At 38.5% G+C, this 17,170-nt stretch overlaps 3 protein-coding genes across 3 annotated transcripts; all 3 read right to left on the bottom strand.

Annotated features, from left to right (window-relative positions):
* Window positions 1-731: 731 nt before the first annotated feature.
* LOC114537496 lies at window positions 732-2,024 on the bottom strand. The gene has a single exon (XM_028558536.1). The coding sequence runs from the start codon at window positions 2,022-2,024 to the stop codon at window positions 732-734; it is 1,293 nt and encodes a 430-aa protein (XP_028414337.1).
* A 277-nt stretch (window positions 2,025-2,301) lies between these two features.
* Window positions 2,302-6,260, bottom strand: LOC114537478 (synaptic vesicle 2-related protein-like). The gene is made up of 2 exons (XM_028558511.1): window positions 6,180-6,260; window positions 2,302-5,230 (listed from the first exon to the last, which is right to left on the bottom strand). The coding sequence occupies exon 2, from the start codon at window positions 5,026-5,028 to the stop codon at window positions 3,601-3,603; it is 1,428 nt and encodes a 475-aa protein (XP_028414312.1). The 5' UTR covers window positions 5,029-5,230; window positions 6,180-6,260; the 3' UTR covers window positions 2,302-3,600.
* A 2,457-nt stretch (window positions 6,261-8,717) lies between these two features.
* On the bottom strand, window positions 8,718-12,592 carry LOC114537514. The gene is made up of 4 exons (XM_028558556.1): window positions 12,169-12,592; window positions 10,463-11,047; window positions 10,239-10,311; window positions 8,718-10,142 (listed from the first exon to the last, which is right to left on the bottom strand). The coding sequence occupies exons 1-4, from the start codon at window positions 12,319-12,321 to the stop codon at window positions 8,962-8,964; spliced, it is 1,992 nt and encodes a 663-aa protein (XP_028414357.1). The 5' UTR covers window positions 12,322-12,592; the 3' UTR covers window positions 8,718-8,961.
* Between the last annotated feature and the right edge of the window lie 4,578 nt (window positions 12,593-17,170).

Raw genomic sequence — 17,170 nt, 5'->3', positions numbered from 1 at the left:
ATTGAATATGAAAAATAATATTGTGTATGAATTATAATTAAACAACATATAATTTTGTTCACTTTGGTCAGGTTTGATATATGTTCACGTGTCATCATCATCTAGCGCAGGGGGGGGGGGCATCTCGAAAAAGGGCACTTTCAATAGTTAGAATACCACCTCTCCTCAAATAAAGAACAACAAAGGGCAGGGTGGGGGGAGCACCTACACCGTGGTTCCGGCGCCCCTGGCTATACTCCTCACATTAGGGGCTCAGATTTGAAGCTCAATATTTTCGCCAATAAAGCTATAGAGAAGTACTTGTACATACCTGTATTTGAGAATCGTTTATGACCTTTATCTTTAAAATGTGCTTCTTTTGTGACGAAGCAAGTAGAGCTAATGGACAGGTATTTTTCGATAATATCTTCATAATTATCGTCAGTAAACCCGTAACAGTAGGATCCAATCACCTTAAAATCCTTCAAAGCGCCTTGCAGAAAACTTATTTCTTCGTTTACTATGTTTTGTAACCGTGCGCTTGCCATATTTATGCCTATATTTATATTTATACCTGCCTAAATTCCCTCGATCGTCGAACCGGTAAATATTTAAATATTTCCCGCAATATTTTAAAGTTCCCGCAATTACCGCAATTATAATGAATGCGTGCTGACCGAAAAGATCGCTAATAGCATTTATCCGCGTTGCAAAGTTACTGCGGGCGCCCTCAAAGAACGCCCGTGATGTAGTCAGACCCTTTCTCGGTTCTCTTCGTTTTGGTCGCATATCGATGTATGGTGGCGCTTTTCGCAGTTGAAACACTTCGATTTACTTGGGCAGTCAGACGCACGATGTGACGCACCGGTACAATTAAAGCACAGATGACGCTTGGCTAGGATCTGTCTTCGCTCGTTCGCCGACGTCACTTTCGTACACCCCCCGGACTTGTGATTGGCGTCATCACAATAAACACATCCCTTGTTTTGGCGTGCATGGTAGAATTTGCTAGTACGTTCGCGGCGTCTGTATTCTGGCTCGTCCGCCGCTTTGTCGATAGGATTCCTTCTCGTCCACTGGCGCAAAGCTTCTGCTAGTTTATCATAGCCCCAGTTCTCCCAACCTTGATCTGTACGTACAAGATCGCCCCGTATAGCCGGTAGTTTGTCGAGCGTCATCGCGACATTCCCTTCAACTTGCTGCAATTTACCCAAAGTCTGAAGTGATTGAACGCAGTTCATTAGTTTCTCGCTAAACTCATGTATTCTCTTCACGTTGACGTTGGAAATATGAGGTAAATCCATTATCTCCTTTGTGTATGCCTTTATCACTTCCGATTCCTTCCCATAGGTACTCTTTAGTATACTTTTCGCCCGATTGTAACCCTCAGATGTAAAGGGCAACGCTTCAATACCTTTGCGTACTTTTTTACACAACAAACCCCGTAGGTACGCTAACTTTGTGATGCCCGCAACGCTGGTTTTGTCCACGATTTCTTCAAATTGTCCCCAAAATCTTAGCCAATCCGTGTACGAACCGTCGAACTCTGCTATCACTAACTTTGGTAATCTTGCCTGTATGCCCGTAGTTGTCTCGTTGACATGTGAAGCTTTAGTCTCGGCTTCCCCTTGCTCGTTTTGCTGGGACTTCGCTGTTTGTAACTCGGTTTGGAACTTCATCCTTGTCTCGTGTAATTTCGTCTCGTGTTTAATTTCTTCCTCGCGTTCTCTCGTTTTTTCGTCACGTTGACGGCTTTCGAGCCATTCTTTCATACGTTTAACGTCGTTGTCCGCTTCGGCAAGTCTCTCGTTGATCTCGATATTCCATTCGCCAATATTTTCTAGTGTTTCTTTCTCTATGATTTTCTGCTCTTCAACTGTTCTTCGACAATCCTCTACGGCGTCGACGATTGCTTTGAGAGCCTTACAGTGCCTCTCGATGGCATCAGGTTGCTCACTTTGAAGTGTAGCTTCGGTTCTTTTCACGTTTAATTGAAGCAATGTTAGCTTCGTTTCGAGCGAGTTTTTCGCCGTCTCTAAATCCATATTAAGCTCGTATCCCGTGTCGGAGGTGCCACGTTTAGTGAATTTCCTGCCTCCCAAAGGAATGTAGTCCACTAAAAGTCACTTTTCTACAATTTATTTCAATACTAATCACAATCACAAGTCACATTCTCATCACTCCCTCATCTCCCTCAGAACACTTTACTTTCCCCCTCGTCCCTTGTATATATATATATTAGATTATATCGTCTCACTTATGATTGGCGCGTCTTAATTGCATTATGCTAAATCAATACCCAATTAACCCCAGTCTCCGACAATGGTCCTTGTTATGTAACTTAATTAAGGTGGAGCTTTGCGAAAGGAGCAAGACATGCATATAACTTACGTTACTTGATATAAAGTGCTTATAGATTGCAGCTGCCGAGTTTGTGAATCAGTAACTGGTTTGCTGATGTCGCAGTTTAAATCTCCAACCAAAATTAGCTCCTTATTTCCTGTATCGCATTTAAAAAGAAACAATTCAAATCAGTAAATCTATCGAGTTCACAATGGACCTTTTTAATAATGACGTCAAACGCGGAATGTCTAATGTTACATGAAGTTCGATTGGCTCGATAGTTTTGTGGAACCAATCAATTTCATGTAACATCAAACTTTCCGCGTCTGACGTCATGATAAAAAAGGTCTATTAGGTGGTCGATACTAAGTAGCTATTAAGGCTTACTGTGTTGTCTAGTAATCTCAAGCCACAGCATTTCTAGATTATCAGGGACTAGATCTTTTCTCTTAGATGAACCTTTATATATCTTTCTTTATTTAAAAAGGCACACCACCCCCAAATCTATTTCGATCAAAACGGAGAAGGTTGTAATTATTAACATACATTTCCGAATCCGGGATTGAGGAATATAATCTAGTTTCATTAGTAGCCAAGATATCAAACGGATTATCAAACAGCAGAAAGCGAATTTCATCAATATGTTTTAAAAGACTATTTATATTTAAGTTTGCCACTTTAAGCCCCTTTAAATTTTATATATTAAAATCAGGCGGCTTTAAGTTTGAATTTCGTTGAACGGGATTGCTATCAAGAGTTGTTCTATTTACATGATTATTTACAGACTGTGTTACGTTATTTACCGATGCTCTCAAAAGCTTTATCATTGACATCATCGGAAAATCTGATTTACGAGATTTGGTTATATAGGAAGACAGTTGCTATATATGACCCCAATAATATCAAAAGCCTAAATACAATTCGGTGCAATCATCTGAAATCTTGATTTATTGGTATTTTGCACGGACTTCGTTGTTTTGACTTGCAATCGACTTCTCTGGGCTCGCTGTGGAAATCGACAAACTTTGTAAAAACCGTTTAAATTTGCCCAATGGTTCCATTTTCACCACTTTCGAAAAGATAAGCTAAAGTATAAAGTATTATGGATATATAGTCGTGTAGAAATCGTATAGTGTGTTTCCAAATCTTTCAAACTAATATCTTGAATTTACCAGTTGAAAACTTCAACTCTAATCTCAAAAACTTCGTCAGCTGGTGTGGACACGCACATTAATAAAAATTGTTTCAAACTACGCATATAAATTTGACCAATGTATCTTAGCTTAAGGTGGCGCTTTGCGACGGCAGCAAGACAGTTGCTATAATTGTCACCGATAATATCACAAGATTAAATACAATTCCGTTGAGGTATTTTTGGGCAAAGAATGTCTCGAAGATGAACGGTCCTAGAATTGTCCCAATGCTTCCAACACACACACAAGCTCCAACTCCAATGCTACGATTTTCTGTCGGGTAAACCAGCGATGCGAATAACGACATTAGACACGTGTTTGTCGCGAGGAAACTTCGAGATAACATTGTGGCTATGAGTAATGGCATTCTATGGTTTACGACAAACAAAGCGATAATCTGTGATAAAATTGCCAAGACTATAATAATTAGGGTTAAAATTTTTACTCTAAAAACGTAGCAACTTAAACCAGTTATGAAAACGATCACAATCTCAGGCAAGTTCATCCAGGCCATAATGGAATGCATATTTTCACTGTTTCGCGTGCCATTCGTTGAAGATGTTGAATTTTGACTGCCTGCAACGTCAGACGCGGTGTATATTAAACCGTCATACGTCACCAGGGTTCCAAAATAGGCGATACAAGCGCATATTGTGATTTTCCAATAACCTGATCGAAATAGCTGTGTGAAATCTGCCCTCTGTGTCTGGGGATTGTGTTTCCGAAGTCTTGTGTCGCTGAAATCCATTTCAGGCGCCAAATCTTGTAGAATGTTCAAAGCTTTCTGCTCGTTCCCAGCTGCAAGGTGATAATAGGGAGTGTCCGGGAGAAATATCATACCGATAAGAAAAATTGCAGTCGGAAAACACACGGTAGCCAGAGCCCAATGATAACCGATCACCGAAAGCTTCATTGAAACAACAGCCGAAAGTAGAAATCCCAATGTCCAGAACAGCGTGGTTAATACTGAAAACATATTTCGATATTTCAGCGGGAAGAATTCCACTATTACAACATAACTCAGATCTACAGTCGTAACTCCGAATCCGACAAAGAAAAGGCTTATCCAAAGCCAGTAGTAGTTCGTTGAAAACGCGCTCATCAATGCGAAGACAAGTATGAACATTCCACTCCCGATAAATGAGCACTTTCTGCCGTATTTGTCCGACAGCCACGCCCAAAAAGGTGATCCTACCAGCATACCGACAGACATCGAGAGAGTCAATACTCCGGCCATGATTGGAGACATTTTCCAATCTGATTTTAGACTCGGAAGTACAATGGATAAAATGGAATATTCAATCGCATTTGCCATAAGTTGAACGCACATCAACAGGAAAACTTTCCAATGAAAAAATCTCAATCCTGTTTCATCCAGAATTTCGTCGATTGAACGAAATGTAAGCAAGTCAGCATTCAAATTTGTAGTTTCTTCGTCGACGTCTGAGATTTCATCCGAAATACGTTGATATTTTGCTTTCGGCTTCTCAGAACTCGTTCCAGAAATCGACATAGTCTGGATGAAACAGGATTGAGATTTTTCCGTTACTGTATTTCCAATCAAGTCGTTGATTCCAGTTTGATCTGTATTGGAAAAAAGTTTTGGTAGTATGCTTGTCCGCTGACCAGAAAGGATATATTTGCGACCAAACTGGTCACGTGCAGTTACTGATCATCCCTGCTGATCTCATAACACACTGGAGTGGCCATTATACCTGTCAAAACCGGAATCTGAGCGTGATTTCACAATGCAAATCACGTGCAACTATTGGAAATGCAACAAGCTATCTCAATGCAGGCTACAAAGGCTATAAAGGCTACTTTACACCTGCGTTATTTGCTGTAACAATTTTTGCGTTGTCGCAAAGTGAATTAGATCATGAATATTTCGTTACGATGAAAAGTTACAGATATCTCGCCGCTGCGACCGCGATCAGGATGAACAGATGACTCTGCGCTACTAGTATTCATGTAACCAATATTTCACGGCACCTCATTTTCTGGACGTCTTTTAAATCCGCGTCCTCGATGTACATCTGCCTAATAAGTTTGCAGCGCTATTTTTTTACAGATGTTTTTTTGCATACATCACAAACAGGATTTGTGCGACTAAATTTCCCATGTTCAAAATTTTCTCCGCTCGGCTCTAGTTCATATTAATTTGAACCGATAGGAAAGCAATATTGTGCGAGTCACACAGACAGTTCGTCGTATTTCAAAAACAACAGTTGAAAATGTAATGAACAAAGTCTTTGTTTACATTACATCTGGACATCGCCTTTGAGCCACAGCAGCAAGATGGTTCATGGTTGCTATAAATATTACCGATAATATTGCACCATTAAATACGATTCCATTGAGATATTTCTGGGCAAAGAATGTCTCGAATATGAACGGCCCGAGAATTGTCTCAATGCTGCCGATATACCGGAAATTTCCAGTAGCATTTCTACGCGATTTTTGTCCGGTAAATGAAAGATGCAATTGCAAATATCGCTGCGAGAGTTAACTGTATCGCGAGAAATCCAGAAATTTAACCTAACGTTGCGTAGGTCAGTCAGTATTTAAAGAATGATAACTCTGGAACCTTTAAGTATCGATAAAAACGTGCCTACCATCAATAAAATAATACAATAGAAACTAAATTATGAATCTTAAACTTACTTCTGTTTACGAACCGTTCAAACAGCAAACTCATAGATCTAGTTTCATAGCGACAGTATATTTCAGGATAGCAAATCTTCGTCTTAACCATAGACGAATATATTCCGTCGTAATGTGATATCATATTACTACGGACATAAACAGACACTGAGAAAACAGAGATATCGACTATCGCTATGAGCTATGACCTATGAGTAATGGCGTTTTATTGTTTAGGACGGCCTGAGCGTCGGGATTGTACTTGTTTACAGGGATTGTACTTTTCAGAAAGAAACTTCGAGATAACATGGTGGCTATGAGTAATCCAAGGACCATAATTTTTACTTTAATAACGTAGCAGCTTAAACCAGCTACGAGAACGATCACAATTTCAGCCAAGTTCGTGCAGGCCATAATAGAATGCAAATTACGTCAGTCGCAGTGTATATTAAGCTGCAGTACGTCACCATGATTCCGAAATATGGAAAGCCATTACTGCCAAAAGTCGATTAAGTTTTGGAAACTAGTTCAAATACAGATTAAAGGATCATAACGACGAAACGACATGGTTCAAATTCTCGCTAGCGAGTTTCACCAATATCTCGCTAGCGAGTTCTAAAAAATTAATTTCTCGCTAGCGAGTTTCACAAAAATCTCGCTAGCGAGTTTCAGAAAAATCTCGCTAGCGAGTTTTACAAATTCTCGCTAGCGAGTTTTACAAATTCTCGCTAGCGAGTTTTACAAATTCTCGCTAGCGAGTTTATCACAATTCTCGCTAGCGAGTTTCACAAGGTTAAGCCTCATTTCTTGGTAGGGAGTTTATCAAAATTCGTTTACGTTATATTTTAAAATTCGTCGAATTTTGACTTTGTCTCTCGGAGCTTCCTTTTAATGTATCATGGCGTCCGACAGGGAAGAACTGGAAGCTTTTTTTCGAGATTTTAGCGATTTGATGGAACATTTGGATAGCGTTACAGATAACTTATTGACCGAGCATTTGGAAAGAAGGTTGGAAAATTTTATCACTGTATTAAATGGCATTATTTGTGCCTGCGAAAATGATGAAAATGAGCAGCATCCGCAATCTGCTCATGTAGTTAATTTATTGAAAATGTTCTACGATTTTGCCTATTCAAAGTGGGAGATGGTAAAGGAACGAATTTCATCAGTAGAGTCAGCGTTACCGAATTCAAGCTATTGTTTACCTATAGAAAAAACATCTGGCCGTCCTAAATTCGTGATTACATCTCAGCAGCTCGAACATCTTCGTGAAACAGGCATGACCTGGAGCAAAATTGCACGGTGTCTTAATGTAAGCGAAAGGACATTGTATAGGAGGGTCCAGAACTTTGGTATGGAACTGGAGTACTCCAATATCAGTGATGAAGAACTTGATGCATTACTAAGGGGAATTTTGAATATTACTCCCAAAGCAGGGGAAACGTACATTCGCGGTAGTTTACGTGGAAGAGGTATTCGTGTGCAGCGTTGGCGAGTAAGAAAACGGCTGCAAATTGTTGATCCCATTGGTAGAGCTGTTCGTTGGACCTGCTCTGTGCAAAGACGGATTTACAATGTTAGGGCACCGAACAGTCTATGGCACATAGATTCAAACCATAAACTAATTGCTTGGAGGTTTGTTTTTCACGGCTGTGTAGATGGTTATAGCCGAACAATCATCTACCTAAAATGTACTACTAATAATTTGTCTGCAGCTACCTTAGAATACTTTCAAGAAGGGATTTTGCATTACGGCATACCCAGCAGAGTTAGAGGTGATCGTGGAGTGGAAAACTATGGTGTGGCCAGGTTTATGATTTCAAAACGAGGGTTAAATCGGGGAAGTTTCATTGCAGGGAGAAGCGTCCATAACACAAGAATTGAACGGCTGTGGCGAGAGGTTAACAGACTTGTGACGAATTTTTACAAAGCTATATTTTTGCATATGGAACATCATGGTATTTTAGATCCATCTGATGAACTTGACCTTTGGGTCCTGCACTTCATATTCTTACCACGCATTAGCCAGTCTATTGAAGAACTGATATTGCAGTGGAACTATCATGGTATGAGAACCACTAGACAAAGCTCACCAATATCACTTTGGAACTATGGTATGCTGACTCTCAACAGTGATGACATTGATATTGGTGACTTTAATGATTATGGTATTGACAATGAGATTCCAGCAGACAGAGCCAGTCTTTATGAGGATGATGCAATCGTAATTCCGGAAAGTGAAATTCATTTGACTGAAGATGAAGTATCAGAACTGAGACAAAACATAGACCCGTTGACAAATGATGGTGATTCAGGAATTCACCATTTCGTGAACGCCCGCTCTTATATCTTAGAGAATTTCTCGTAATTGATCCAGTTTGCACTGTTTTCTCCTTGGGTGTCATGCTGAAAATAGCCAAGGCAACGAGTATACTTGCAAGAAACATAACAACTATATATTTGCACGAAAAATTAGTATGGTAAAACTATAGACGTGAATTTTAAATTGTTTATACACTTTTGTAATTCATCTTCAACAAAAAGTCTTTGATAAGGGTAACAGTTATCGACCCTAACAGTATGACCAAATACCAGACACCTTATTCTTTCATGTTCACATGGAATTTAAATTCACACAAAAGAAACTTATAATCACCGTACCTAAAAAACAAAGATTCTAACCAATGGTTATAATCACAAATTTCAACAAGTGTCCTTTTCAAACAAGGCAAAGGCTTATAAATATCAATCTTATCTGTCTATAGCGCTGTTTAAAATAACAAAGCATTTTCCAAACACTTTCCTACATTCGTCCAAAGTATGCATTGGCAAAGGCGGTGTCATAGAGTTCAAACAATTTTTCTTCATCAGGTAGTGGATATCTGCCTGAAACGCATCGTGGCAAACGCAAAATGTTTGCGCATGAATTGACTGTTGGTACAAACTCCCAAAGATTGTCATTGTCCACCGATACGAATATAATACTAGGTGGCGGACAAAATCCAAGCGGAGGCTCTTCATCTGCACCAGTCACGAATTGTAGGATGTGGTTGAGAGAAGTTGATCCTCTTCTGCCACTTGCAGTTGCTTGTACATACTTGAGGAATGCCTGATAGACAATGTTCTCGTCCGTGCGGGCATTTGAGCCCTCCTCAGAGAACTTGGGCGAAAGAATATGAAGGAGCATCCGTCTTGATAAATGCTTTGCTTCCGATGGGTGAAGAAGAAACAAAAATGTTGGCAGAGCTTTTCCAATTTGATGGAGACCAAGTTTAGCGAAACCACAGCGGAGGTTTTCCAAACAAGTTGAAGGCTTTTCTGCGGTGAAAAGGTCTTGAAGGTCATTTGGGGACAAGAATCTTGGTACTGCGCCATTTTGAAGAATACTCAGCGCCATGATGAGCCCAACTGTAGTGTATTCATTAGCCAGGTGCTCTTTTAAGCCATCATCGAAATACCTACTCTTAATTTCTTGCAAACAGAGGCGGAAAAACTCTCGTCGTGGCCCACCCATGTCAGCGGCAACTTCTCCATAGAAACACACTTCAAGCGTTAGTCTTGGATTCATTAATGGCTCAATCTCTTCCATTGCACTAGCTAGGACATTCTGGCGATTAACCAATATGTAATTAGTATCGCCTTCCAAGCAATCGCTAGGATCTTGAATGTCCAGTTGGCGACCTGTAACGATGAACTGCTGGAGAACTCTGAGTATTTCTATAGGATCTTCAATCTTCCTCTTTTTGCAATAATCAATGCACTTTTTTGCAACTTCATCTATAGTAGAGGATTCATCAACACATATCACTTCAACTATTGGGCTACTTGGTGTAGGCACAGACAATGCAGCACTTTCGCTAACTTCTTCAAATGCAGCAGCATCATGCAAGCTCAAGCATTCTCTGCTAGAAGGTGTTCCCATTTCTTCCAATTCAGCCTCTGGTTTAGGGTGTGAAGCTATCACTTCCACCTCATTTGGAATTTCTTAGAAGCAAAAAAGTTATTACTCAAAATATAAACTATTTTACATTTACATAATAAATCGTAGAGTATTCTAACCAAAATTAAACAACATTCTACCTGATATTACGCTTGATGATTCTGGTTCAACAGCAGGGGCGTCATCACCCCATGATGAATGCATGGCATATTCCTAGAGAAATATTTTACAATCAATTACAGCATATTAGAAGAACAATGCATACTTAACAAAGAATTTATTGCGCCAAAAGGCAATGCAAACATCACAGGTTCTCTTGATCATGCATACATGAATGCATGACGTCCTCAAAGGCTAAAATTACCTCAAACTCTTGATCATCAAGTCTATCTCTCTTTAAATCAGGCTCCGAATCGTCCAGGCTCAGTTGAATAATTTGTGTGGCAGGACGGACATATATGGGTTTATCTTTAAAAATCTTTTGGACAATGTACCCAGTCAATGCTTGACCTGGAGCTAGAGTAGGTGGAACCAGTTTAAAATGAACTGGCATCGGAATTTCAATATCCACTTCGATCAGTTTAGAAGGAAATAAGCTCTTGATAAAGGATAGCAATGTGTGGTTATCCCATTCTTTTTGAAACTGTACACCAGACAATATATGCTTGTTTTCCATCAGCCAAACTCTCGTTCCTTGGCGTGGTACTTTGTCATCAAGTGGACCACTGAGTAAAACAACATCTTTTAAGAACGGGCCTACAATGGGTTTATCCTTTTTTTTCCCAGAATTTCTTCGGCGACCAAAGTTATGGGCTAGTTGAAAGCGTGGAGTTCCAACAGCTGAACTAGAACTGTTCCCTGCCCCTTCTCTTGTTGAGTTATTGTTACTGCTTGTTGCTCTTCTTGTCCCAAACAATTGAGAGACTTCATTGGAGACACTATCGGCCACCTACAGCACACATGTGAAGATCATATATATTATATACAGTTAACAGGTAGGAAAGGCAAAAGAGAAGGAAAATCCAACATAAACACTGCTGCAAAATTACTGATGAAAATCACTGTTATGTAACGAATTATTACTGTTGTTGCGATGGAAGTGTTGATAAAATATTGCATTAATTCATTACCCATAAAGTTGATCAAAACATTCGTTGAAAAATTGAACAATTTCTTGTAGATGCAAATTGACCGATGGCTTTTTGTTTCTGCAACTGATCGACCAATTAGGAACAAGCATGCCAGTTAACAGGAAGTTGAGCAACTTTTTAAGCAAATGTATTGATCAACGTTATGTAATGAATTGATGCAATATTCATTAACACTTTCATTGCAACAACAGTAATGCCATGCTTGGAGTTCATTTTTACAAATTGTACATATATTTATGATTAATATTATTTATGATTTATGATTATGGTGCTAGTGTTTGATATAAAATATATAATAATAATAATAATAATAATATAATAATAATAATATAATAATATATAATAATATAATAATAATAATATAATAATATAATATAATAATAATAATATAATAATAATATAATAATAATAATAATAATAATAATAATAATAATAAATAATAATAATAATAATAAATAATAATAATAATAATAATAATAATAATAATAATGAAAACTTTATTGATATTTTTTCTTATGATAGAAATTACAAAGGTAAACCTCTCTTTGACAGGTAGTTTACTAGTGTCTACTTGAATTGGTTACATGTTGTATTTACAGATTAAATGTATTAGTATGATATAAGTTGTGGGTTATTCCATTCTTTGTTACGTTTACAGAATATATAATAGGAAGACCTTATACAAATGTTCATAATTTTTCTAACAAGATATTTTCTGCATTGACTATCAACTTCTAGATCTTTCAGCATATCCATGAAACCTAATGCTGGTTTAGAAAACACACCTAATGTACTAATAGACATATTAACGAATATTACTTTTTCATACATTTTACGCTGCTCATTAATTAATGCTTGATATTTTTGTTCCTTACATCTAAATAATTTTTTTAATAATAATAATTTAGGTTTGCCTTACTCGGTTTACTTCGCTTCCGGATACGTTTCCTCCAGTTCTGCCTGGGACTGCGCTTTCGTTTCCGTTTGTTGATATGGAACTAGCTGAGTTACCTCTAAGTTGTTGACTTAAATGGTCGATGTTATCTAGAATTTGTCGCACGATTGGATTCATTACTACAAGCAAATATAAATATTGATGAACGCGAGGTGAGTTCACTGCCCGAGGTTGTCACATTCAGCAAAATGGCGGCAAAAGACGTGCGCCCACACTGTATTGGGCAGTGGCCGCCATCGGTGATGAGCGCCATTTAGTGTAGATGAAATGGACAGTGGTGAAATTCTCAAACTCGCCAGCGAGAAATAATTATTGGTTAAACTCGCTAGCGAGAATTGTGATAAACTCGCTAGCGAGAATTTGTAAAACTCGCTAGCGAGAATTTGTAAAACTCGCTAGCGAGAATTTGTAAAACTCGCTAGCGAGATTTTTCTGAAACTCGCTAGCGAGATTTTTGTGAAACTCGCTAGCGAGAAATTAATTTTTTAGAACTCGCTAGCGAGATATTGGTGAAACTCGCTAGCGAGAATTTGAACCATGTCGTTTCGTCGTTATGATCCTTTAATCTGTATTTGAACTAGTTTCCAAAACTTAATCGACTTTTGGCAGTAATGGCTTTCCATACCGAAAGTCGCATTTCCAACTGGTATAATGACTTGCATTAACGCGAGAACACAAATATGTGGGGAATGTTAGCGATATACAAATTGTCAATTATCTCAACTGCTGATCCATAAATACACTGGATGTAGTAATGAAAAACGAACCCAGAATTAATAGACATCCGGGGCCGGTTGTTCAAAAGCCGGTTAACGCTAACCCAGGGTTAAAAATGCCTAACCCAGGGTTAAATTTTAAACCTTGGTTGATTCGCGTTGCTCAAAGCTCGGTTAGCGTTAACCCTGGGTTAAAATTGATAAAAAAAATTAACCCTGCTAGCTAGGTGGGTTAACTTTTTAATCCTGGATTAACTTCGATTCAAAATGGATGAATAAGGAGCTGAAACACGTAAACACGTATAATTCGTCATGAATTAAACACTTTTGAAAGGTTTTACGAATAATTTCGACAGCAAAGAATTATTTAAGTTTGACTTCGTTCGGTTTCAGCTGATGTATTGATTTATTTATCTTCGCTTCAATGCAACACACGATAAATGAATACAACCGTACAAAATAAAACATCGTAATCGAAATATTTGTTTCGGATGCCAAAATTCGATTCTTTTGATTGGCAGCAAGTATTAAGGCTACGTTTGTTCCTGAATTTTGAATAATCAAAGAATGCCTGAAATTTTGAAATAGATTTTAGATTGTTTATAATTTGCTTAATTTTATTTCACATCGACATTGTTTATTATACAAAATGGCATGCACGGAAATGCTGTTCAAAACAACGTCCCTGCGACCCTGCCCTCACGGCATATAATCTTTCGACTGACAATATATCCTCGTCCGGTAAAGTTTTGACGCTCGTTTATTGACCAATCCAAAACGTTCTTATATCCAATTTAATCGTTAAAATACATTTAATCTTAGATTAAATATTTTAACCCTGGGTTAACTAACCCTTCCGCTAACCCAGCTTTGAACAACACAGTTTTAACCCAGGTTTAGCTAACCTAGGGTTAAGGATTTTAACCCAGGTTTAGCACTAACCCAGGGTTAAATTTAACCTGCTTTTGAACAACCGGCCCCCGAAGACTAAATTGATACTCAACAAGACGCCTACTAGTTAACATGCACAACTTAACGTTAACGTACGAATATTCAGTTATGCTAATAGTAATTGGGCCGCCAAGCACTAATCTATGTGAACAAACTTTGTGATTTGTCATTCATAACAATGAAGGACAATGAAGTATGGAAATTGACCTTGCATGCCCATTTTCTATATTCATGCAAATACTTGTACGTTTTAAATCATATCAACCGCAGTTATGGCAGACGATTTACATGTGATTGCAATCACTCTGCAGTGTTTAGCAAATGTAGGTAACATTTTATTCTCCGTGCATACACCTGTGTTGAGTGCAGGCAACGAATTGGTAGAAGAAAGCTATGTCAGGTCTTCATTTGAAGAAAGAAACCATGCACTGTTAACCGCGAGTCTATTACTTGAAAGCTTTTTCAGATTACTATTCCTGACATCAGTATGTTCTCAAGCAAACATCCCAAGAGTACGTATGGAAAGAGTATTGCCTCCGGATTTTGCGGTGCGTTCGGCGTTCAGTGGTCGCAATGTCTTTAATGAACTACAGCAATGTGAGCCATTTTCAATTCCCAGAGGTGCTTATCTATTGCGCTTTAGAGCTGTATTAATGTTCTGCATATTTCACTTAAATATGGGACATATTTTTGGGACACCCTGTATGTTTGACAAAAATTCATGATTTGTCGTTTCGACCAATAAGCAAGCGAGCTTATGCCAGTTTAAACGCGTATAACGTTGAGTTAATGAGGCTGTTCGTACGCTTTCGTTCAGTTGTGCATGTTAACTACTCGGCGTTATGGTCGCTTAACTACTCGGCATATGTCGTAAATGTTCTTAATAATAAAAATGAACAATATACCGAACTATAGGTCGCATGTTGAAAGCAGGAGAAACACAGAACAGCCCATTTCAAAACCGCACTACATCTTTTACTTATGGTAGCCGGTGTAGGCTTACTGTGCTCGGCGTGTGCAGTTAATATGAAAAGAGCCATGCACTTCTGGTGAAATTAAGTCCTGCAGTGATTACCTGAAAAAGAGCTTATTTACTTTCCCGTACTGGGACCGGCGATCCATTACGAGATTGAAATTTCAAATACAATGCATAACTTATGCCATATGTCATGTCAATTATCACAACTGTTGATCCATAAATACACTGGATGTAGCAATCAAAAACGAGGCCAGAGACAAGCGTCATTTCTGGTGAAATTAAGCCCTGTAATCGACCATTATGAGATTGAAATCTGAGATGCAATCCATAACTCATACTATAATAGGTACTAATACACATACTATAATATTAACATACCATGCATGCTCGGTTTTTACCGTTAAATATCGGACCTTGATCGTACAAGCCTCGCCTCACGGGCTCGGTCTTGCTGTACAAAAAAGCCTCGGTCCAATATTTCTTGGTAAAGACCTTGTGCTTGGTCAATAATATGTGCAAATTTCTCAGTTGCTTTCTTCAATCAATTTTTATGTTATGGAAAGTCAACATTCAAGTATGTAGTTTCTTTTTCATCATCTGAAATATTGTCTGAGATTCCTTTGCGCGCATTCAGCATGAACACCATTGTCTTTGTTTTGACTTGCTTCCAAATGTTCCGAATTTGCTGTGAAAAAACATTTTAAAAACCATTTCAATTTGACCCATTGTTCCATTTTCAACCCTCGCTTGCTTTCACTTGGAACTGTGTTGAATAATATTTTTTCTGGTATAATTACTTCCATAGAACACAAATATGTGGGGAATGTTAGCGACGATACGCGCTTGACCAGTGACGGTCGACTGTGAAGGCGTATTTGCATACAAATTGTCACGTCAATTATCACAACTGCTGGTCCATAAATACAAACATTGGCTCTAGGCTAATCGATAGCAGAAATGATTCTGATTGGCCGTTTACGCCTGTATTATCCCAATTAATATGCATTTAATGTCAAGCACAACGAACTTTATCAAATACATTAATGCAGTCAGCGAGTTTCATCCTTCTGGCGTGTCAGTCATTACAGTTTGCTTTCGAAGGACGCGACAAAGAAAGCCCTGGGTTATAGTATCTTTAAAATTACTCAATGCGCTTTTTAGTATCGGATTTTCTATCACTATCAAATAGCTAATAAAAACTAGCAAATTACCCAGTTTCTTTCTTCAATTTTTTTGCTATATCATTGTCCTTGTTGTGAAACCTAACTTAAGGTGGCGCTTTGCGACGGCAGCAAGACAATTGCTATATAAGTCACGGATAATATCACAAGATTAAATACAATTCCATTAAGATACTTTTGGGCAAAGAATGTCTCGAAGATGAACGGTCCTAGAATTGTCCCAATACGACCAACAGACATACAAGCTCCAACCCCAATGCTACGATTTTCTGTCGGGTAAACGAGCGACGCAAATAACCCCATTAGAGTTGTGTTTGTTACAAGAAAACTTCGAGATAACATGGTGGCTATGAGTAATGCAAGCATTTGGTTTACGACAAAACCAGCGATAATCTGTGATAAGAATGCCAAGAATATAATAGTCAGGACCATAATTTTTACTTTAATAACGTAGCAGCTTAAAGCAGCTATGAGAACGATCGCAATCTCAGCCAAGTTCATCCAGGCCATAATGGAATGAAAATTATGTTTTTGCGAACCATTTATAGTTGAATTTTGACTGCCTGCAACCTCAGTCGCGGTGTATATTAAGCTGCAGTACGTCACCATGATTCCGAATGTCGCAATGCAGAGGTCTATTGTGTTTTTCCAATAACCTGATCGAAATAGCTGTGTGAAATCTGCCCTCTGTGTCTCGGGATTGTGTTTCCGAAGTCTTGTGTCGCTGAAATCCATTTCAGGCGCCAAATCTTGTAGAATGTTCAAAGCTTTCTGCTCGTTCCCAGCTGCAAGGTGATAATAGGGAGTGTCCGGGAGAAATATCATACCGATAAGAAAAATTGCAGTCGGAAAACACACGGTAGCCAGAGCCCAATGATAACCGATCACCGAAAGCTTCATTGAAACAACAGCCGAAAGCAGAAATCCCAAAGCCCAGAACAGCGTGATTAATACTGAAAACATATTTCGATATTTCAGCGGGAAGAATTCCACTATTACAACATAGCTTAGATCTACAATGCCAACCCCAAAGCCAACAAAGAAAAGGCTCATCCATAACCAGTAATAGTTTGTTGAGAACGCGCTCGTGAACGCGAAGACAAGTAGAAATATGCCACTGCCAAAAAGTGAACTCTTTC

Source organism: Dendronephthya gigantea, unplaced genomic scaffold, assembly GCF_004324835.1.
Source record: "Dendronephthya gigantea isolate DGI-Jeju-01 unplaced genomic scaffold, DenGig_1.0 000158F, whole genome shotgun sequence".
Taxonomy (NCBI): Eukaryota; Metazoa; Cnidaria; class Anthozoa; order Malacalcyonacea; family Nephtheidae; genus Dendronephthya; species Dendronephthya gigantea.
This window is presented reverse-complemented; position numbering and strand designations above follow the sequence as displayed.

Coding starts and splice junctions, on each gene's coding strand:
- LOC114537478 (XM_028558511.1), bottom strand. CDS start 5,028: ATGTCGATTTCTGGAACGAGTTCTGAGAAGCCGAAAGCAAAATATCAA.
- LOC114537514 (XM_028558556.1), bottom strand. CDS start 12,321: ATGAATCCAATCGTGCGACAAATTCTAGATAACATCGACCATTTAAGT. Junction 11,048..12,168: donor CCGGAAGCGAAGTAAACCGA/GTAAGGCAAACC, acceptor TGTGTGCTGTAG/GTGGCCGATAGTGTCTCCAA. Junction 10,312..10,462: donor TTGATGATCAAGAGTTTGAG/GTAATTTTAGCC, acceptor ATATTTCTCTAG/GAATATGCCATGCATTCATC.
- LOC114537496 (XM_028558536.1), bottom strand. CDS start 2,024: ATGGATTTAGAGACGGCGAAAAACTCGCTCGAAACGAAGCTAACATTG.